This window comes from Bactrocera neohumeralis, unplaced genomic scaffold (assembly GCF_024586455.1).
Source record: "Bactrocera neohumeralis isolate Rockhampton unplaced genomic scaffold, APGP_CSIRO_Bneo_wtdbg2-racon-allhic-juicebox.fasta_v2 cluster09, whole genome shotgun sequence".
In the NCBI taxonomy this organism is placed as follows: Eukaryota; Metazoa; Arthropoda; class Insecta; order Diptera; family Tephritidae; genus Bactrocera; species Bactrocera neohumeralis.
In genome coordinates this window covers 19136204-19160305 of record NW_026089622.1, presented here as the reverse complement: position 1 = coordinate 19160305, position 24102 = coordinate 19136204, and the positions used below count along the sequence as shown (strand labels likewise).

The 24102-nt window shown below is 37.0% G+C and overlaps 1 protein-coding gene across 8 annotated transcripts in view; it reads right to left on the bottom strand.

Moving 5' to 3' along the window:
- LOC126764041 (protein unc-13 homolog 4B) overlaps window positions 1-24102 on the bottom strand; it is a 324201-nt gene that overhangs the window by 273611 nt on the left and 26488 nt on the right. For all 8 annotated transcript variants that reach the window (XM_050481775.1, XM_050481776.1, XM_050481773.1 and 5 more), the window contains exon 2: window positions 2274-2526. In XM_050481775.1, the coding sequence (XP_050337732.1) occupies window positions 2274-2526 (253 nt within the window). The remainder of the gene's footprint in view (window positions 1-2273; window positions 2527-24102) is intronic.

Sequence of the window (24102 nt, the reverse complement as noted above, 5' to 3'; positions counted from 1 at the left end):
TGCTTTATCCAGTCTGGAGAAAGTAGAACGAACGGCGCGGGTGTTGAGGCCAATGATATTTTACCTGGTCTAATAAGTTCTGCAGCTCGAATTATTTTCTTCAGAAGAAGGTTGAAAAAGTCACACGAAAGATAGTCGCCTTGTCTGAAACCTCGTTTGGTGTCAAACGGCTCGGAGAGGTCCTTCCCGACGGAAGGACGGAGCTTTTGGTGTTGCTCAACGTCAGTTACTCAGCCGTATTAGATTTGCGGGGATAAAAAATTCAGACATCGTGGCATAGAGGCAGCTCATTTTCGTGCTGTCGAAAGCAACTTTGAAATCGACGAAGAGGTGGTGCGTGTCGCTTCTCTTTTCACGGGTCTTTTCCAAGATTTGACGCATGGTGAATATCTGGTGAGTTGTTGATTTGCCAGGCCTAAAGCGACACTGATAAGGTCCAATCAGTTTGTTGACGTTGGGCTTTAATACTTCGCACAATACGCTCGATAGAACCTTATATGCGATGTTGAGGAGGCTAATCCCACGGTAGTTGGCGCAGATTGTGGGGTCTCTTTTTTTGTGGATTGGGCAGAGTACACTTAAATTATAATCGTTGGGCATGCTTTCGTCCAACCATATTTTAAATAGAAGCTGATGCATGCTCCTTATCGGTTCTTCGCCACTATGTTTGAATAGCTCGGCCGGCAGTCAATCAGGCCCCGCCGCTTTGTTGTTCTTCCGACGGACAACTGCAGATGCAATTGAATGCTCTAGAACCGTGGCTCACCAAATGGAACATTGACATCAACACCGTAAAGTCCGTACAAGTAGAATATACCCTAAAGCTCAAAGCTTGTCCTCAAGTGGCTTTACATGGTCAGTTGTTACCAACTAAAACATTTGGGGATTACAATTGATAAGAAGCGCACTCGGAAAGATCACGTAAAAATAAAAAAGAACTCAGCTAAGATTAAAGTTGGTACAGCTATACATTATTCTGAGGCAAGCTTTTCAAAATAAAGTTCTGCGCACCATAGTGGGAGCTCCTTTCCAAGTGAGAAACGATGTCTTTCGCCGGAATCTAAAGCTAAAGATGTAAAGAAAACAATCGAAAAATTTAGCAGATAAGTGAGGGAGAGAAAAAATTGTGCAGCTTTGTGTGAAAAAGTGGGTACAAAGGCATGATGCCGTTCTTCAATTCCCAGTCACCCTTCCAGAAATCGTTCAAGTACTGCCAAAAATAAGTGAATGGAAGAATAGAACGACTGCAGTAAAAGCATCGAATTTACTCACAGTACTGTGCAACTTCGAATTTATTATTGGAATGTTCAGATGTTTTGTTACTGACGCAGCCACTTACGTAGTGTGATTCCGCAGAACGAATCAATCGACCTTGCGAAAGCATCAAAAGTCATAACAACATTGGTTGCAACACTGAACACACGAAGCATGCATGCTGATTATAACATTAATAAATTTTTTTTCAAATGCTACACAAATGGCTGCAAATTAGATGTTGAAATGAAAAAACCCTGAACATGTGATCGTCCGATGAAGTTCTTGAAAGTTTCAATTTGGATTAAGGATTTAACTGTAATCATTCAATGCCTAGTTAGACGTTTTGGGAAAATCTTGCCCGGAAATAAAGAACTGCAAAAAAAGAAGCTTAAAGCAGAAATAGCGCTTTTTCAACAACAATAGAAAAAGAAAATTACTACGAGAACACAAATGCTTTTTGCATTAGAAACCCTCAGCACTTGCGATAAGGACATCCATACTATATCCGTCGAATCATATTCTCCTTCACGTACTCTGCACTTTGCCAGCCACAAATGCTAGCGCTGAACGATCCTTTTCTACTTTGCGCCGAATCAAGACTTGGCTCAGAACAAGATTGAACGGCTCCTCAACATAAACGAGGTCATTACTGTGGAACCAGAAGAAATAATACAAAAATAATACACCGTATTGATTTTATGCTGTAAATTAAATGTTGAAATATGTATAGAAAATAAAATTATAGTTTAAAGTTCAATATTTCTCAAATCAATTACAAAATCATAAAGTTCCTCCCCCAAAATTCTACTCTGGATCCGCCCCTGGGTGTAAGATTCCTTCTGAGAGTTACAAACTTCGTGATAAATTTAACATACATACCCTGTTCAGGGATTGACAATGGTATATAAAATATATAAGAAAAGTATTTAAATGGCTGCTTCTAAATAAATATTTGAAATATTTCTGTAAGCCAGTGTGTGAATAGTTACAAATATTTATTATGTTCATTAACTTACATTCATTCCTACAGCAGATTCCACCAGTTCTTCTTTGCAGTTTTTTAACTCGGGGATATTTACACTCTCTTCGGAACCAATAGATGAACTATTTTTAATGCATTCTTTTTGAGTATTGTCTTTTTCGTTGTCTGCTTCATAATCAACTGCGAATGGTTCAAGGTTGGTTTTCATTTCTGTTTCCTCTAAATGCGATTTCTGCTTCAAAAGAGACCCAAATCTTTCAAAAAAGCCACCATCGGTTTCCTGTAATCTATTATTAAGTTAATAGTTTTTTTTTAATATGATACTATGGTATAATATAATAATTTAACGTAACCGTATAATGATAACCGACAGCACGCTTTGTGTTTTATTTTGAAATTTATCTTTAGAGCCATTTTCTAAATGTCTGCTTAGCAGCCATCTCTCCGTAAAGTTCTGGTAAAGAAAAGTCACCTGACCGAATGAACTAAGACTTAGCGGAGAAAACGACCCTTATACGCAGATAATCCTTCGACAAAAATATCACTCAATACCTGAGCATTCCTTCCGACATGGTCATAAATAATCTCATCGTTATACTACGTTCATAAATACAGTATCCGACAAAACTATGTATACCCCATGAAAGTTTAAAAGAAAATTATCATATCTTTTGAAAAGTGAAGTTTATTTTTTTGCATGGTTCTTGTTTTCGCTTATGAGTATACTACATACAAAAAATTAAATTAATTTTCTGCATTTTAGTGGTAGTGACTGCAAAATACGCGGTAATCTGAAAAAGAGAAATTCTTAGGAACGACAAAAGTATGTATACCCGAATAAATTTTGAGGTTACCTTCACACTAGAGCTTCAATATTTAGTATTGCCACCCTTAGCATTAATTACTGCCAATAGACGTCGAGGCATGCTGTCAACCAAGTTTTGAAGGAATGATTGGGGTATATTTTCCCAGGGGTCTTTCAATTTATTAAAAATCTCGCCTTTATTTGAACGGCAAGAAGATCGGTCAAGCTTGTCATCCAAATATTGCCATAAGTGCTCAATGGGGTTTAAGTCGGGGCTTTGGGCAGGCCATGTTAGGAGTTCTATCGATTTTTGTTCGAAGTATTCTTTTGCAACCCGACTTGTATGCTTGGGGTCGTTGTCCTGCTGGTATATGAAGTTATCCTGTATGCCCATTTTTTGCGTAGCTGGCTCCAAATTGGTACTTAACATTTGAACATAAGACTCTCCCATCATTTTACCTTCGATCATTACGAGATTTGAGAGACCAATGTAGCTAAAACAACCCCAAACCAATACATTTCCGCCTCCAAACTTTATGGTGCTTTGAATGCATTTACTCTGAAGCTTCTCGTGGCTCTTTAGCCAAACTTTTTGCCGTCCTTTAGTATTTTTAAATTCAAATTTGCTTTCATCACTCCAAATTACTTTTTTCCAAAAATTTGGTGGCAGTTTGTAATACTTTTTTGCAAACTCCAATTTTTCTTGCTGATGAACGGTTTTTTAATCTTGTAGTGGCTGGAATACCGGTCCTCTCGAATTCTTCGTTGAATTGTTCGCTCGGAAACATCTATTTGAAGGCTCTACTTAATAAATCGGGCTGATACAGTCGGATCTTTTTTCACTTCTCTCACTATTTTTGTCTCTTCGCACACTGTAGTTACTCTAGGGCGGCCTGATCTTGGAGCACTCTCTAGCCCACCATTTTTTTGGTAGTTTTTTATCACTTTTTGGATTGTGGCCTTGCTTTTAGAATATTTGTTTGCAATTTTTCCGTATCCCATTCCATCTAAATGATCATGAACAATCAATTTTCGCAGGTCAACGCTTATTTCTGCAGATCTTGGCATTTCACTAAATAAAATCTTTATATTATTTACCCAAACACTTTTATCGAGTATAAAATGATGAAATTTTACCTTTGTCGAGTTTGTTTCTAAATATTTGCAAAAACTATTTACGCAAAGAAGCACTACGCACAAATATTGCCACGGTATACATAATTTTGTCGCCTGCAAAGTTCAACTGATCATCAACAAGTGCACATTCTGCAATCAAAATAAAAGCTAACGGTAAATATCACACCGTTATTATTTGTCTACTTACAGTGTGCACTTACCGTATGTACAATTTTTGAATTGTTGAACTTTTGAAAAAAATATTCAAAGAACAATATAAAATGTGCTGGGGTATACATAGTTTTGTCGGATAGAATTATACTCTAAACACAATAAAAACGAATGAACAATATAAGAATAACAAAATCAGTTTATTGTTTTAAGAGTTCTAGAGTCTTTTTATAATAAAAAATCAAACAATAAGGATAATTTTGTACACCTAAATAGAAATCGATCTGTATAAATGAAGCATTCGTATACTCTTTGTCAATTTTATTTTCTGAAGGTAATATACATACTTATGTACATATAGGCGGTCATTCCATCAAGCGCTAATTCATTGGACGACAAATTTTATACGGAACATGTTTTAAAGTATCTTTATATACAGAAATATATTTCTTGTGTGCGTTTCTGAACTGCTACTAACGGCTGGACCGATTTTGATAAAATTTGTTGTGTGTGTTCAAGGGGATTCGAGAATGGTTATATTCACAATTTGGTCCACTGGAAAATGGTTTCTAAATTAATTTTTCATTAGTAGGTAGTTGCTAATTTTGGAATGCTTTACATTGGATCCTAAAAATATAATTAATGTTCGAAGAGTTTTGAAGTGTGCATAAAAACGATACATTTTGCGAATTTAAGGTGTATGTATATTTTGTACAATTTTTTTTATCAAATTTACACGTGTGTTTTATAACAACCACATGAACCTAAACATTTTTAATTGTTTTTATTATTCATGTTTTAAATAAAAAAATATTAAAACATTAGAAAAAATTCTAAAAAGAATTATTCATTTTTAAAATTAAGAAGAAAAAATAAAATTAAACTTTCTTATCTAAAATATGTTACAATAAATCGTTTTCGGTAATTAATTAAAATTTAACAATAAATTCAATAAATTTCTCATATTCGTTGTGGATTATTTAGGTATGTAAATTTTCGTGTAAATTTTTTGTCACACGTGTGTTTGTTGTGGTTGTTAACAAACCTAATCTAAAAATTTTTTGTACAGCTCATTGATTTCATAGCGAATTTTTCAATAGTTTTTTTGATTATTAATTTTTTAAATTATTAATTTTTAAAATTAAGAAGCAGCAAAATAAAGTTACACGTTTATGTATAATTTGTTACAATAAATTGTTTTCGTTAAATAATTCAAATTTCAATAAATAACTCATATTCCTTGCGTATTGTATCACACTATTTTTTTTTTCAGAAAAAGAGCAAAAAATATAGATTGATGTACTCAGAACACGCAATTGGTCTATGGTCGTCGATTAAGTGTAAGATTTTTCACCTTTACTTAAAACAAGTTAAAGTTTTTATTTACGATACAGTTATTACCACGCTTCACGGATAATATCACTGCCTGTAATCAGTTTTTTTTTTGTTTTTTTTTTTTTTTACAAACGGGGTTCTTCTTCTTAATTGGCGTAGACACCGCTTACGTGATTATAGCCGAGTTTACAACAGCGCGCCAGTCGTTTCTTCTTTTCGCTACGTGACGCCAATTAGATATTCCAAGCGAAGCTAGGTCCTTCTCCACTTGGTCCTTCCAACGGAGTGGAGGTCTTCCTCTTCCTCTGCTTCCCCCGGCGGGTACTACGTCGAATACTTTCAGAGCTGGAGTGTTTTCGTCCATCCGGACAACATGACCTAGCCAGCGTAGCCGCTGTCTTTTAATTCGCTGAACTATGTCAATGTCGTCGTATAGCTCGTACAGCTCCTCGTTCCATCGAATGCGATATTCGCCGTGGCCAGTGCGCAAAGGACCATAAATCTTTCGCAGAAGTTTTCTCTCGAAAACTCGTAACGTCGACTCATCGGTTGCTGCCATCGTCCAAACCTCTGCACCATGTAGCAGGACGGGAATTATGAGCGACTTATAGAGTTTAGCTTTTGTTCGTCGAGAGAGGACTTTACTTTTCAATTGCCTACTCAGTCCGAAGTAGCACCTGTTGGCAAGAGCAATCCTGCGTTGGATTTCCAGGCTGACATTGTTGGTGGTGTTAATACTGGTTCCTAAATAGACGAAATTATCTACAACTTCAAAGTTATGACAGTCAACAGTGACGTGAGAGCCAAGTCGCGAGTGCGACGACTGTTTGTTTGATGACAGGAGATATTTCGTTTTGCCCTCGTTCACTGCCAGACCCATTTTCTGTGCTACCTTGTCCAGCCTAGAGAAAGCAGAACTAACGGCGCGGGTGTTGAGGCCGATGTACACTCTTATAGAAGATGATACCTTCTCTATTTAGTTCTGCAGCTCGAATTATTTAGCGATTATAGTGAAAGAACTAAACGCAGAAGAACGGAAAAATTATATATATTTTTAGTGAGGACGCCATAGATCATACACCACATTACATAAATACAGAAGAGCTTTCGAAATATTCTGAACGTTTTGGCACCAGAAATATGATGGAACTTCTTTGATGAATAAATTCACTCATCGTAAAAATCACCGAATTCACTTTATGTAAACATTATTTGAAAAAATTAGGAGGATGAGTCATGTGTAGAAGTTCACGCAAGTGAGGAAAGTTCTCTGATCGCCATTCACTTGAGAGTGGCCAGAAACGATTCTTTTCCACATGGCTTAAGCAGCTCACAATTTCCGGTCTTTGACCAAGTATCCTCTGGGTAGCCTAAGGACATCCGTTCGAAGGCGAGCTAAAGTGAGAAGGCGAAACATCCCCTACATAGGGTTGTGCGCTGGGTTTGGGACCCGCCACATAAAAATCAGTACCAATGAAAAAGACAAAACAGCCTCGGATGAGAGACCCCCCTTTTGATGAGGACCATGGCAAACGAAATAAGGACTACGATATAAGTGATATAAGGGCCTGGACTGTCCGGACCCTTGATTGGGAAGGTGGCGCTGCCCAGCTGGTTGATGTCCTCGCGAAAATAAAGGCTGACATCACCGCCGTCCAAGAAATGCGAAGGACGGGGCAAGGACAGAGACGAGTAGGTCAGTGTGACATTTACTACAGTGGCCATATAAAGGAGCGCAAGTTTGGTGTTGGATTCGTGGCGGGAGAGAGACTCCGTCGCCGAGTACTATCATTCACTCCGGTGAATGAACGTCTAGCCACAATCCGTATCAAAGCGAGGTTCTTCAACATATCGCTGATTTGCGCCCACGCCCCGACGGAAGAGAAGGACGATGTGACCAAAGATGCCTTCTATGAGCGCTTGGAGCGCGCTTATGAGAGCTGCCCCCGCCACGATGTCAAAATCGTGCTTGGCGACGTTAACGCCAGGGTGGGCAAAGAAGGTATCTTTGACACTACGGTCGGTAAATTCAGCCTCCGCGACGAAACATCCCAAAATGGGTTGAGGCTGATTGAATTCGCCGGGGCCCGAAATATGGTTATCTGTAGTACTAGATTCCAGCATAAGAAGATTCATCAAGCTACCTGGCTGTCTCCGGATCGAAAAACTACCAACCAGATCGATCATGTGTTGTGATAGACGGAAGACACGTCTCCAGTGTTTTAGATGTGCGTGCGCTCCGAGGTCCTAACATCGACTCGGACCACTATCTTGTTGCAGCCAAGATTCGCACCCGCCTCTGTGCAGCAAAAAACGCACGTCAACAAACACAAGGAAGGTTCGACGTCGGGAAGCTGCAATCACAACAGACAGACGAACGATTTACTACTCGTCAACAACTCGGTATAAGGGAACTATGGGACGGCATTTCCAACTCCATACGTACAGTTGCAACCATTGGTTTTCGGAAAGTGCAAAAGAACAGCTGGTACGACGAGGAATGCCGTGTCGCAGCGGAGATAAAACAGACTGCCTACCTCGCAACGTTACGATCGACCACAACACGTGCGGGATGAGATAGATACCGAGGGTTGAAAAGGGAAGCGAGACGCATTTGCAGACAGAAAAAGAAAGAGGCTGAAATGCTGGCCGACAGGGGTAATGCTATGAAAAAATGCGGCGGCTTACAGAAGGTTTCAAGACCGGAGCATACTCTTGTAGAACCCCCAAAGGTGATCTAGTGACCGATGCCCAGAGCATACTTAAACTATGGAGGGAAAACTTCTCCAGCCTGCTGAATGGCAGTAAACGCACAACGCCAGGAGAAGGCGAACCCGATTCCCCAATCGATGACGATGGAGCAGACGTTCCATTGCCCGACCATGAAGAAGTTCGAATAGCAAGTACCCGCCTGAAGAACAACAAGCGGCGGGGGCAGATGGATTGCCGGCCGAGCTATTCAAACACGGCGACGAAGAACTGATAAGGAGCATGCATCAGCTTCTTTGTAAAATATGGTCGGACGAAAACATGCCCAACGATTGGAATTTAAGTGTGCTCTGCCCAATCCACAAAAAGGGAGCCCCACAATCTGCGCCAACTAACGCGGGATAAGACCCCTCAACATCGCATGTAAAGTTCTATCGAGCGTATTGTGTGAAAGATCAAAGCCCACTGTCAACAAACTGATTGGACCTTATCAGTGTGGCTTCAGACCTGGAAAATCAACAACCGACCAGATATTCACCATGCGCCAAATCTTGGAAAAGACCCGTGAAAGCAGAATCGACACACACCATCTCTTCGTCGATTTCAAAGCTGCTTTCGACAGCACGAAAAGGAGCTGCCTTTATGCCGCGATGTCTGAATTTGGTATCCCCGCAAAACTAATACGTCTGTGTAAACTGACGTTGAGTAACACCAAAAGCTCCGTCAGGATAGGGAAGGACCTCTCCGAGCCGTTCGATACCAAACGAAGTTTCAGACAAGGCGACTCCCTATCGTGCGACTTCTTCAACCTGCTTCTGGAGAAAATAGTTCGAGCTGCAGAACTAAATAGAGAAGGTACCATCTTCTATAAGAGTATACAGCTGCTGGCGTACGCCGATGATATTGATATCATCGGCCTCAACACCCGCGCCGTTAGTTCTGCTTTCTCCAGGCTGGACAAGGTAGCACAGAAAATGGGTCTGGCAGTGAACGAGGGCGAAAACGAAATATCTCCTGTCATTAAACAAACAGTCGTCGCACTCGCGACTTGGCTCTCACGTCACTGTTGACAGTCATAACTTTGAAGTTGTAGATAATTTCGTCTATTTAGGAACCAGTATTAACACCACCAACAATGTCAGCCTGGAAATCAAACGCAGGATTGCTCTTGCCAACAGGTGCTACTTCGGACTGAGTAGGCAATTGAAAAGTAAAGTCCTCTCTCGACGAACAAAAGCTAAACTCTATAAGTCACTCATAATTCCCGTCCTGCTATATGGCGCAGAGGCTTGGGCGATGATAGCAACCGATGAGTCGACGTTCCGAGTTTTCGAGAGAAAAATTCTGCGAAAGATTTTTGGTCCTTTGCGCATTGGCCATGGCGAATATCGCATTCGATGGAACGAGGAGCTGTACGAGATATACGACGACATTGACATAGTTCAGCGAATTAAAAGACAGCGGCTACGCTGGCTAGGTCATGTTGTCCGGATGGACGAAAACACTCCAGCTCTGAAAGTATTCGACGTAGTACCCGCCGGGGGAAGCAGAGGAAGAGGAAGACCTCCACTCCGTTGGAAGGACCAAGTGGAGAAGGACCTAGCTTCGCTTGGAATATCCAATTGGCGCCACGTAGCGAAAAGAAGAAACGACTGGCGCGCTGTTGTTAACTCGGCTATAATCGCGTAAGCGGTGTCTACGCCAATTAAGAAGAAGAAGAAACATTATTTATTATTTTTTATACAAACCTAGAAAAGAAATATTTCCACGAATGGGGTTTCACACGAAATTTAAATTAAAAAATCTTAGAATTTGTTGCTCATAGTAGTATACCTTTGCAAACAAGGTATTAATATCTCAATCAAAAGATAAAACAAACAAAAAAACAAAATATCTAGTAAAAAACAAAACGTCAACTTCTAGCGGTGGATAAATGTAGTAAATTCCATATAAAAAACTAAATAATTTAACAAATACGGAAGGGATAAGTTTGGGTGTATTTGAATATTGTATATTCTTGCAACTTGCAAGGATAAAAGTCGGCTAAATACCTCCAGGCGTTGACAAAACATTATATTAAACAAGTAAAAGGGCTCAGTTTGGATGTAACTGATCATTTTACACTTTTGCAACATGTGCTGGTAAAACTAAATAATTACCCATTACTGCCTGCCTCTAGATCCCGCCGTACGATTTTTATGGGGAAAGTTTATATAGGTCATAGAAGTTGCTATGCGAAAGGTTTGTAACTTTCAGCATACCTGAGATATGCGATGGGTTATAAAATACCCAATGGGCCAATAAGGGTTCTAAGTGCACCTGAAATTAAAATATGTGACAACCTGTTGAACGGCTGTTCGTCAAATGTAGATCCAAATCAACAATGTTACGAAGTAGATGCAAGTGAAATTGCAATTGTTAAATAGTGCGAGTGTTGATGTTGTGTAATAAAATAAATTTATAAAAATACGCATCAAATGTATATACAACGAAAGTTTTTAATATGCAAAGAACCGCAGAACCTTTATTAGGTATGAAAGAAATGAAGAAACAACGGGGAACATCTGATTTGGTAATCGACTAATAATATATTAGCAGTGCGCTGAAATGACAATTCAGTAATAACCAGATTTTGAAACAATTCCATTATATGACTCCTTTTTTATATTCTGCAAGTAATAACACTGATGAGTAACTTTTTGGAACATACGTCAATGTGTCATGTTAAAAGATACGATCGGAAAATGACGACTTATTAAGGGAGGAGCCCGGTTTAGAGACTTAAAAAAATCTATTTTTTTTGGGAAGAAAAGAAATAAGTGATTAAAGCAAAACTTCTGGGGTTTACTGTTATTATTTAAACATCATTCAAAAACTTTTTTGGATCCGAAATCTTTGATATTCCGCCTTTGGGAAGCAGTTAGAATTTCGCATGTGCATTTGTCGGACGGCGGGCAGGATGCAGGTCGCAATTTCTATCGGAAACAAAAAATTCAAAGAGATTCATATTTTTTAATAATTTATCTTCTAGTTAAACTAAACAAATTGCAAAATAAAAGTGTAAAATTTTAGAAATTTTTTAAAATTAAAAAAAAGTGGTTTTTGACCAAAAAATTATTACTTTATGTTGTTTAAAAGTATGTTCAAACTTGACTTTTCTTGGTTTTTTTTTTTAGTTTAACTAGAAGATAATTTAATGCCAAGATAATAAACTTTGCTCCAATTCCATACGACGTTTAGTTTTTTTTCTAAATTAAAAACCGAGAAATCGCGCGTCAAAGTTTTCGCTTTCTGCCCAATCGCTCATATATCTGTTAGACGCTCGGTCACTTTTTTCCTTCTAGCTTCGAAAATATTTCAAATTCTCATCTAAAACTTTGGGGACATATTTTTAGATTATTTTTAAAGAGATTTAAGCAAAAAAAAATCGATTTTTTGAAGCTTCTATATCAGGCTCCCCCCTTAATACACGAATATAGTGAACAGATGGAAGGCGTAGACTTATTCGACAGTGCTATGAACAACTACCGCATTAAGGTATGTGAAAAGAAAAATAGTATTGCCCGTTGCTTATATATACATTCGATTACATTCGATGCAGTAATGGTAAATGCATGGAAACTAAAAGTTGTATGTACACAATATGAGAACTCCAGGTTATGAGCCAATTTGACTTCCTTGTGGAAATTGCAGAAGCTTTAATAACTCAAGCCATTCCACGGCGATCTGGTGAAGTTCATAATAACACTATCAGTAAACGTACATACGGCTTCATTTAATAACAAAACTGGGCAGATGTGCTCGCTGCCACCAATGCACAGTGATTCGCCTGGATCATAGTAGGCGGACAAAAGTCAATGTAAACAATCAAATAATTGGCAGTACTCTGATTATAACAACCCTTGATATGTCAAAATTTTAAGTAAGAATTGCGCAAAATATTCTAATACGATTAACTACAACAAGTTTAATAGAAGTGATACGGTGTTATCCTTTTTATGTTTTCAATTTAAATAATAAATACAACATAAATATTAATTTAACAAAGTTTACTGAGGAAAACACGACTGTTGATGAAATGGACTTTAATTTAGATGGTATGTATGTATATTTTATGCAATTTAATACTTGGTTTGCGTTTAGCAAATACGTTGTACGGGGTTTTGGAAACTCATACAAAAATGTTTGCGTTCTTTTTATTTTCAAGTTTTTAACGTATGCAACTTTTTTATCGTATCCAAGCTAATGTTTGAATATTGTATAACGGCAACCTTAAGCTATACAATGACCTTTGATCGAGTACCACATCTTTCTCCAAAAATTTTTAATTATTTTTTTTACTGAGTGGGGAGATTACCGGATTGGATATTAAACATTTTGTTGTTGTGTGTTATTGTTAATATTAGGTCTGTTCGTAGAAAAACCCCTTATTAGTCAGCGCGTTTCTCATTAGTTGAAATGTACTGGACTTACAAACAGATTTCTATGCATTTCAACCAATGAAAAAAGCGATGATTAGTAAGGGATTTTCTATGAAAACACCTATTATTATTATTATAATTTTCTCTACGTTCAAATAAATGCTATTGTATGTTCTGATATTTAAAAAAATAATTAAATATATTTTTTACACATTTTTTTGTTTTCTATACGTAAATCTAAAAAAAATATCTTAATTTTTTCAATGAAACTTAAGATAATTAATCAACACCACCAAAATAATTAAATTTCAAACTAAAATATTTTTGTCCCCCTAGCTTGTATTAAACGATACACTGTGCAATGTGAAGAACAAACTCAGTTTGGTTGCGGAAAATGTGATATAATACTTCATTCAAAACAATGCTGTTTTGACTGTCATAATGGGTTACCACAACATGGAGGGAAAATTAAAAATAATCAATTAACTTATAAACAGCTTTGGCTAGTTTTAATAGGAATTAGCATTGAAGCGATTAAAACAAAACTATGTGTTTAAACAAAATTGAAATTTCTACTTCACTAATTTTTTCAGCTATTGTGCACACATCTGCCCAATGGGTATTTCAATACCCAAGTGAGTATATTCAGCTCCAGGATCTTAAGGGGTTAAGATTATTTTTTTTTTTTTTGTAATCCTTTACAAAAACTGATTTAATTTACTGGTATTTTTTATTTTCTACTTTGCTGGAAAGCTTTGAAAATACATTTTCTGAATTTTGAAAATGTCCCAACTTTGACCCTGAAAACGGGCACCTATTAATCGAAATTTTGTCCTGTCTTATAAGAAGTGTACATATATTGTTTTACATTTCCCCTTTGATTTAGAAAATAACATAAATATCTCCAAAAACTCTCTTATAAGAAGTGTAAATTGTTTTACATTTCCCCTTTGATTTAGAAGACAATATAAATATCTCCAAAAACATTTGAGATATGATTTTTCACCTGAACACTGCTGCGAGGGTATTTAATTACCCATCGGGCAAAAATGGGTTAAACAAGGAAGTTAGCCCCTCGGGTGAAACCGAACATACTATATTTTTGCAACTTACAAGAATCAAAGCCAGGGAAATATTTTATGGTGCAAAACGTCAACCAGAGGATCGAAATCCAATCAATTCTATATATATGTACATAATATATATATAGTAGTACTATATATATAGATAGAAGATTCTAACGCACCAGTCGACATATAGATGTCGCCACTAGGAGGCGATAGATTCAAAAAGTCCGGTTTACTTTGGAACACACCTTGTAGGTAGAAGTTCTTTTAAAATTCGTGCTTAGCGAATTTCGTGGTTGTAGCTTTAGTGGTTACGGAGATATACATATACATATCTCACGTCCACTTTTTCAAAATTTGTTTTCCACAATTAATTAATTTGGTGCTTAGTTATGACTCTTTATATGTTTTCGGTTAATGGCAATTTTTGGGCGTTTCAGTGGTCCAATTACGCCCATCTAGGAACTCGAACTTTTTTTGTACTAAGAAACCTGCAACCTTCACCAAGATATCTCAATTTTTATTCAAGTTACAGCTTGTACGGATGACAGTCAACCAGATTTAAACTTTTCTATATGTAACCCTATATCTACATATATACCCTATATCTTTTTTGTATATAACCCTATATCTATCGCGATTAGTTTTAGGTGATACGTACAACCGTTAGGTGAACAAAAATATAATACTCTGTAACAACTGGTTGCAAGAATATAAAAATGTTGAGAAAGAATTCCACATTCATTACTCGAAGAAATCGTGAATAAATTACAATCAAATGTAAAATATTAGTGACTTATATTTAAGGCCCTTAACTTAGACTTAATTTTATTGCTATATTTTAGTTCGTCGTCAGATAAAATTTATTATGTGATATTAACTCGGTCGAAGAGGTTGAATTCACATATTTTGACCAACCTGAAAAGTTTGAACACAGGTGGAAAGACGAAAATCATTTTATGGAGTATATTGTGGGCAAAAAAAGGAGCTGGGTGATTGAATTAATTTTGACATTGCTAAGGTAAAATATATTTTGAAGCGATTTGATACATAAATAATACTCACTGACCGATATATTCGACATAAAGCTTGCTGGGATATTGAATACGATTATATCATATGTGACCTGGTCTACGGAAAGGGGTCTTAGGAGTCAAAAAAAAAGAGAACAATCAATGAGATAACGAGAAACTGACGATTATTTTTAACAGCTTTTCCCAGAAAACTAGTTTTCGCACGTTAGCTCCCTTTTCGTAGACCAGGTCACATATACATACTAATAATATGTGTGCAGGCTTTCATTAAGATACCTCATTTACAATTGCTAATCATGTCGTGTAAAGTCAGGCGATTGTTCAAAAATCCTGATATTAGGTATTTGGGGTTTATGACAAAGTTTTTGCCCAATTTTATCAATATTTGGCAGAAAATTACACTGTTATGAGTAAAATGTTCTCTAATTTTTATTGAGAAAGCTCAAGTATTGGTGTATGTGAATGAATCCGATATTTCCGTCTCTTATAAAGCCCTCTCGAGGATAAAATTTAATGTCTCTGGCGTATTCAGTTATAGATTTCTTACGCTTTTAGTAGTTTTTAACAGTGCTGGTATATGGGTACTGATTCATTCCTAATAATTTTTTTTATTGAGTTATAAAATTCAAAAGAAATAAAAAATTTTCCCAAAAATAATCAAACTTTAACTGTTAATATCTTTTAAGCGTTTGGGTTTACGAAAAAATCATAACAGACCTTTTTTGTAGAGCATTCAATTTACTACAAAATCTAAGGAACAAGATATTTTTTCAAGTAGTTGGAAGCGAGATATAAATTTTTCTATCTGATAATAAGAAAAAATAGAAAACTGTATGTAGGAGGACCTTCCCGTTACAATTAAATTAAATTGTAGGTGACACAAACTACTATTAGGTGAACAAAACTATTGTACTCTGTAACAACATGTTGCAAGAGTATAAAAAAGTTATATCTTAACAAAACAAAAAAATAATATTTTTAAAAAATCGAATATGTAGTACATCAAACATTAAACGTAACATTTTGCTCCAAAGTATAATAGTTTTATTCACCTAACGGATATTTTTAACACGTCATACAGTGTCATTGAGAATCGTATAGGCACACTTTTTTGTCTAGTTCCTAACTATTTCAGATAAATCCAATTAAATATACTATTAGGCGTTTGATGCAAAAACTTAAATTCATTTAATCACAAAACTAAAAAATATTTAATAGAGAGCTTGAAAATGCTTGAAAATTGTACGAAAAAATGCGGCTGCTTACAGAAGGTTTCAAGAACGGAGCATACTCCTGTAGAACCCCCAAAGGTGATCCAGTTACCGATGCCCAGAGCATACTAAAATTATGGAGGGAACACTTCTCCAGCCTACTGAAAGGCAGTGAACGTACAACGCCAGGAGAAGGCGAACCCGATTCCGCAATGGATGACGATGGAGCAGACGTTCCATTGCCCGACCATGAAGAAGTTCGAATAGCAATTACCCTTCTGAAGAACAACAAAGTAGCGGGTCCGATGGATTGTCGGACAAGCTATTTAAACACAGCGGCAAAGAACTGATAAGGAGCATGCATCGGCTTCTTTGTAAAGTATGTCGGACGAAAGCATGGCCAACGATTGCAATTTAAGTGTGCTCTGCCCAATCCATAAAAAGGGAGCCCCACAATCTGCGCCAACTACCGTGGGATAAGCCTCCTCAACATCGCGTATACGGTTCTATCGAGCGTATTGTGTGAAAGTTAAAGCCCGCTGTCAACAAACTGATTGGACCTTATCAGTGTGGTTTTAGACCTGGCAAATCAACAATCGACCAGTTATTCACCATGCGCCAAATCTTGGAAAAGACCCGTGAAAAGAGAATCGACACACACCACCTCTTCGTCGATTTCTAAGCTTCTTTCGACAGCACGAAAAGGAGCTGCCTTTACGCCGCGATGTCTGAATTTGGTATCCCCGCAAAACTAATACGTCTGTGTAAACTGACGTTGAGCAAGACCAAAAGCTCCGCCAGGATGGCGAAGGACCTCTCCGAGCCGTTCGATAACAAACGAGGTTTCAGACAAGGCAACTCTTTGTCGTATGACTTTTTCAGCCTACTTTTGGAGAAAATAATTCGAGCTGCAGAACTTAATCGAGCAGGTACAATCTTTTATAAGAGTGTACAGCTGCTGGCGTATGCCGATGATATTGATATCATCGGCCTCAACACCCGTGCCGTTAGTTCCGCTTTCTCCAGACTGGACAAGGAAGCAAAGCCAATGGGTCTGGCAGTGAACGAGGGAAAACGAAATATCTCCTGTCATCAAACAAACAGTCGTCGCACTCGCGACTTGGCTCTCACGTCACTGTTGACAGTCATAACTTTGAAGTGGCTTGGACGATGTCAACAACATGAGTCAACGTTGCGAGTTTTCGAGAGAAAGGTTCTGCGAAAGATTTATGGTCCTTTGCGCATTGGCAACGGTGAATATCACATTCGATGAACCCTATGAGATACACGACGACATTGACATAGTTCAGCGAATTAAAAGACAGCGGTTACGCTGGCTAGGTTACGTTGTCCGAATGGACGAAAACAATCCAGCTCCGACAGTATTCGACGCAGTACCCGGCGGGGGAAGCAGAGGAAGAGGAAGACCTCCATTACTTTAACCAAGTGGAGAAGGACCTGGCTTCGTTTGGAATATCCAATTGGCGCCACGTAGCGAAAAGAAGAAACGACTGGCGCGCTGTTGTCTACGCCAGTAAAGAAGAGAAGAAGAATAACAAAAAACAGTTAATTTTAATACTCCTGGCTAAGTAATAATCAATCAGTAAAAATCGTACAGTGCAGCTTTTTTGATTTTAAATGTACAAACACAATACAAAAAATTAATTTCAATGCTGAAAACTAGTATTTAATATTTAGTTGGAAAACCTTAGTTAGTACCATCAGATTTTAGACGTTTGGGCATTGAATCTGTGGATATTTTACTCCATGCACTATGGAGCGCGTTTTTAAGGCAGAAATGTTCGAAATTGGCAGAGATCAAATTTTTTGGTCCAAATGATTCCATACCATGATTCCAATGTTCAATGTCGTTGAAATCTGGGGACGGGGCTGGAGTTTTCAGCATTTTTGAACAATTGTAGAGTGCCCACAGAGATAGCTTGATGTATTTGCAATACCCATTTTTTCGCACTCTGCTTAAGATTTTCCTAAAGTATATTTAGATTCATCTACTATTCTATACAACCATCGATGAACGCGAAATTTTGCACACCACAGGCAGACATGCATCCCCATACCATGACTGAAATTCGCAGGTCGCAAGGAGTATTGGGTTTTCTCCACACATTTTCCTTACTATCGGATATAAACATTTTAAATTTAGACTCATCCGTGAATAAGACCACATTTCAGAAGTCAGCAGGCCGCTTAAAGGGGGAGCCTGATTTAGAAGCTTCAAAAAATCGATTTTTTTTTTGCTTAAATCTCTTTAAAAATAATCTAAGAATATGTCCCCAAAGTTTTAGATGGGAACTTTAAATATTTTCGAAGCTAGAAGGAAAAAAGTGACCGAGCGTCTAACAGATATATGAGCGATTGGGCAGAAAGCGAAAACTTTGACGCGCGATTTCTCGGTTTTTAATTTTTACGATTTTTCTTAATTGGCGGGCAGGATAGAAAAAAAACTAAACGTCGTATGGAATTGGGGCAAAGTTTATTATCTTTGGCATTAAATTATCTTCTAGTTAAACTAAAAAACTAAGAAAAGTCAAGTTTGAACATACTTTTAAACAACATAAAGTAAAATTATTTTTGGTCAAAAACCACTGTTTTTAATTTTAAAAAAATTTCTAAAATTTTAACTTTTTTTTGGAATTTTTTAGTTTAACTAGAAGATAAATTAATAAAAAATATGAATCTCTTTGAAGTTTTTGTTTCCGATAGAAATTGCGACCTGCATCCTGCCCGCCGTCCGACAAATGCACATGCGAGATACATCGGGTAATGGCTTCCCAAAGGCAGAATGTCAAAGATTTCGTCTCCAATTTGTGAATGATGTTTAAATATATAACTATAAACCCTAGAAATTTTGCTTTAATCACTTATTTCTTTCCCTCCCAAAAAAATCCACAAAAAGTCGAGTTTTTGAAGCCTCTAAATCAGGCTCCCCCTTAAGATAGGTCTTTGCAAATTCAAGACGAATCTTTCGATTACGGTTGTTAATTAAAGGCTTGTTGCGTGTCACTCTGCGGTGGAAATAATTTTTTCTAAGTACTCTACGAATAGTTGAATCACTTATTTCCTTTTTTAAGTAAAATTTAAAATCTGTAGTAATTTTAGAAGCGGGAATGGTTGGATTCTCCTTAACTTTCCTTATGATCCATAGTCCGTCAGTCGCAGTCAGGTTCTTCTTTTTTGATTTTTTGTCGTATTTGCCACCCGTTTTCATTTTTATGTCTTGCAATAATATACTTAATAGTACTTCGACTCCGATTTATTATTTTGGCGATTTCTTCATACAATTTACCGTTTTTGTAATGGTTAACTGCCAACTCGCGCATATCAATCGTCGTTTGCTTAATTTTACCAAAATTTTATATAAAAATTACTTCAATGATTTTCAGTGATACCCTCTTTGACAAACTTTGAGCAATAGTGCTCGTTTAACATAAAAACAGGAAAAGCTTAAAAAATAATTCCCATTGCATTTTGGTCTATATTAACTACAATAACAAAGATACAGTATTTAATTTTGCGCAAAAAAATAGAGATACTTGAGAAAACTTGAAATTTTACTTGCTGTACGATTTTTAATGACACTATCTGTATATATACAGAATTATGAATGCATAAGTGATAGGATGACGATACTTTAAATAGTGTTTTAACTTCGTCACTGTGAAGAGAATGGCGGCAAATTAAAATCTTGCGTTAATCTTGCGGCACCAAATTTGATAAGGGAAACCCTTCTGATATTTTTAGTGAAAATGGAAAAATAGGTGGAATCGGCTTCTTTCACTTTTCAATTTCTACGAAAGAATATATCAGAATAAAATTTTGCAAAATAGTGCTGTTAAGGTTTTCTTTTTTAAGTCCGAAAACATCGGTCAATGTGTATGTGAGATATACATACATATTTGAAATTCGTGGAGGATGATTTTCAGACAATAGTATGTCTGAATGTCCCCAAATACCTATTATACAGAGTTTAGATCTTCCAGGTAACTACATACCCTTTATATTGGCCAATATTTGAGTTATCTTAATAAACTTTAGAGACTGTATTTTTCTAGTAACGGTACATCTTTGTGCATAAAACGTATAAAATCGGATGAAAACTTGCCATAGCTCCCATATAGGTTAAGGCAGACTGTTAAGCCATCCATTGACCTACTGGACGTGTGTAATGCCAGAAGGAGCTGTATTAATAGGAGTTAAAGTTTACTTCGTGCAGGACGTCAACGTTTTTTAAGAAGTTTAAAAGAAATTTGATATGTAATTCTGATACTTCATCCAGTCCCTTGAACTGCGAAGCTCCTAGATATCTAAGCCTAGTTTTAGATAAGATCGGACATAAGTAGAAAGCTTAAGAGTTTTCCTTCCGCACTCTTGCACGTGATCTTGGCGATTATGTATACCATTTAGTGATTCCATCTCATCACATTTATCCATTTGTCAGCCTTTTCGAAAATTGGAACGGTACATATTTCAACGATTTGCGTTGTTCCTGAACTAGTTCGGTAGTCAAGCGGATGGCCCTCGTGACCTGGAACCCTGTATATATAGAGCCGCTTTGCAACAACCACTATAATTACAGCCTCCCTGCTTTTAAGGTCATTCTCTGATGCAATTCGATATAATATTATTACTTTAATTGCTGCTTGGCAATCAACGTATACATATGTTGATATTCTTTATGTAATTTCCTGCGTTGTAAGCTAACTCAGCAGTATTTTTGACCGCAAAGACTTCTGCCTGAAAGATACTGCAGTATTCCGGGAGCTTTGAAGATTGCTCCGCGGAATATACCACGGCGCCCACTCCATTAGTAATTTCTGATCCGTAGGTATATATATTAAAGTTCGGTGATTCGCGTGCCCCTGGGCCTTTTAGGGTGACTTCAAAAAACTCCCCAAATTTTTTGCGTATTAACCTAGGAATCGTCGGGTGCTTGGATATGAGTTTCCTAAGCTTAGCTACTTCGGTTAGGTTTTCTAATTTACCTTTTGTCTTTGCGAATTTATGTTTTATATTCCTTTAGTACTTGTTTTTATTCCTTTCAGCAGGGCTCCTTACCGGCTTCTTGGCCAGTTTGAAGAGTTCCTGCGCCTAAGTGAGCCGAGCTCCCTGTTCTAGTGCCACCGTCCCCTCCTCAGGTTCAGAGCTTGAACCACATGTCCTGAGCCTAGTTAAATTCCCTGTTATTATTTTTCTGTACAGATCCCAGTTAGTTTATAGGAGTTCGGAAAGTTTCACATTTATTCAGAGCTGAAATCCTTCATACTCATGGTCAGTAAACAAATGTGCTCGAAGCATCTCATAATATTCAACCTTGATTCTTGTGCTAGTAAGTAATATATATGTACATATACAGTAAGACTGCTTATCAATATAAAGTTTAGAAATGACTCACCCCTGTGGTTGGTAAAGATGCCACCCCATATCATGTGGTGCGCATTGGTGTGAGCGCCCATCACCAGGGATCTTTTCGCTTTCTACCAACTTTTCCTTGCCAATATAACATATATTATCTTGTTTGTGGCACTCGGAATGTCACGGCGAAGAGGAGTTAGGCAGAAGTAACCTCGATTTTATGAGAGTTTATCTGAAGAACTTCATTGCTAAGATCAAGCTTCTTCTAGGGGTTGGGTTGCATCTCCGATTGAGATCCTTCTTGACCTCACGCTCCTCTAGCGTGTTTACGTTTACGGTCCGAGGTATAGTCACCATCGCTTTCGAAATGGTCAGGATGTAACTCCGGAATCTCGAGAACGGTCCCTCTCCCACAGTCCTTGAAGCTTTACCACCACTTCCTTTACTCATTGCAGATGGGTCGTCAACGGTTGGCATAGGCGTGGCCGGGTCTCCATCCACCTTTGTAAAGAACCCATCTAGCAGCTTCAGCTCCTCTGCTTTCCAGCGCTTCTGTATAATTTGCTCATTCATGTTGAGTTTTATTATCAGGGAACCTCTATCAAAGCAAATGTACCAGGAAGCGAAGGTAAATCCCATCTACTTGTAAGCTTTTCAATCTTTCGGTTGTATTTATACCGTATATACTTATTTGTCACTATCTTGTCACTATATCTTACACCGAGCGAAACAAAAAAAGGCCGCACTCGAAGTATTTTGTAGGTTTGATGTTCAAAGTGAAAAATGTCAACTGAATCTTCTAGTTATAACATATTTTGTTTATAATATTTTACAATTTATTTTAAAAATGTTTGCATAAGTATATTAACTGCAACACTTTATGAATGTACGTATATACAAACTCATCAAAAAATGCAGTGTTGAATTCAGTCCCTTCAAAAATAGTGGACTTTTTTCAAACTTACCGTGACGACATTAATCTTTAATCTATACCTATCTGTATAAGAAGTAATGCAACTTTTCGTTGTAATTTTATAACTTTAGAACGGGTTCACCTATCCAAACCAAATCTTAAGGCTTTGTTCGGACTATTTAGTAAATGGTTTATGTCAAGTTTGCACAAAATCGGGATGTAACACATGTATTCAATATAGATATATACATATGTATATAATATATCTTTATACATATGCATATAAAAATCACGTGTCACGTTGTTTGGCCGCGATGGACTCCTAAACTACTGAACCGATTTTAGTGAAATTTAGCACACTGTATCCAGTTCGAGTCAACTTAGAAGATAGGATGGTGAAAAACACTCATATATAAAAAATAATGAAAGCTCTGTTAAGCGGACAGCTCTATTAACTAGACAGAAAGACTGGTAACCAGATATTGTGAAGGCAGCCTTAAATTCTTTATTTTTTCCAATATAATTTATTTGTATGAACATATTCAAAATTAAATCTCAACTACAATCCTTTGGATTCCTATACTGACAAAAACGGTTTCGCTACCGACCAAAACGGTTATTCGTAAATAAAGTTTTCACTGTATTGAATAGTTTATGACATGAATAATACTATAAAATGTATACCACAACAACGCGTGGCCGGATCCACTAGTAAATACTTGTATATAAAACTAGAGGGCACGTTCACGCTTTACTGTGGCTGACACATAGATAATACTACTACTACCATCTATATGATTTCTATTAGTTAGATTGTAACTATTAGTTAATGAGATCGGCTGGCAAGTTATGACATCAGACGTTTGGGATGCACGTGGTATAATATTCATCGATTGTACTGCGTATTTGGTTGTAGTTCATTTCTACTATTCCAAATTTAGCAATTGTATTATTCGTCCCGCAATTTTTAAATTTGTGATATCTTCGAAAATATTCATTTAAAAAAACGCATCAAAATCCGTTGCGTAGTTTTAAAAAATGACGCATAAATAGGGACATAGAAACAAAGAAACTGACTTTGCTTTATACAATGTAGTGAAGTAATACCACTTTCGTTGTAATTTTCTTACTTAAGGACGGGTCCACCTAGTCAAACCAAATCATGAGGCTTTCTTCTGACTATTTAGGAAATGGTTTATGTGAACTTTGCACAAAATCGGTCGAACGGTTCTTCATGTAGATATATAATTTTTTGAAAAATTTTTTTAGATGGGGATTGTGCTGTCAAATTGTTATGTTGTTGTATCTTCCATGCCGTCATTTCATTTCGGACGTGCTTCAATTAAAGCAAATTGTCAGCGTTAATTATTGTTGAGTGCAGTTATACAAAGGGTGAGTCTTAAATTGGTCAAATGTATACTATATACATTAGGGTGTGTCGTTCTGAGGCAACCTTTTTTTTCAACTGAAAAACAGGCTAAAAACTTTCGAAAATGTGAAAAAAGTCACTCAAAAGATGAGCTCTTAATATTTATATTAAGAGGTGCCTATTTCAAATTTTCTGTTTTCCATATAAATTACATGGAAAAAAATCATTTTTTTTGTGGTGGTTATTCTGCGGAGGTTATAATATGTACACGCGATGGCTGCCAGTTGGGATGGTAAACTCGATTCGGATTCTACTCGAGAATCGAGTTTTCTCGTAAAA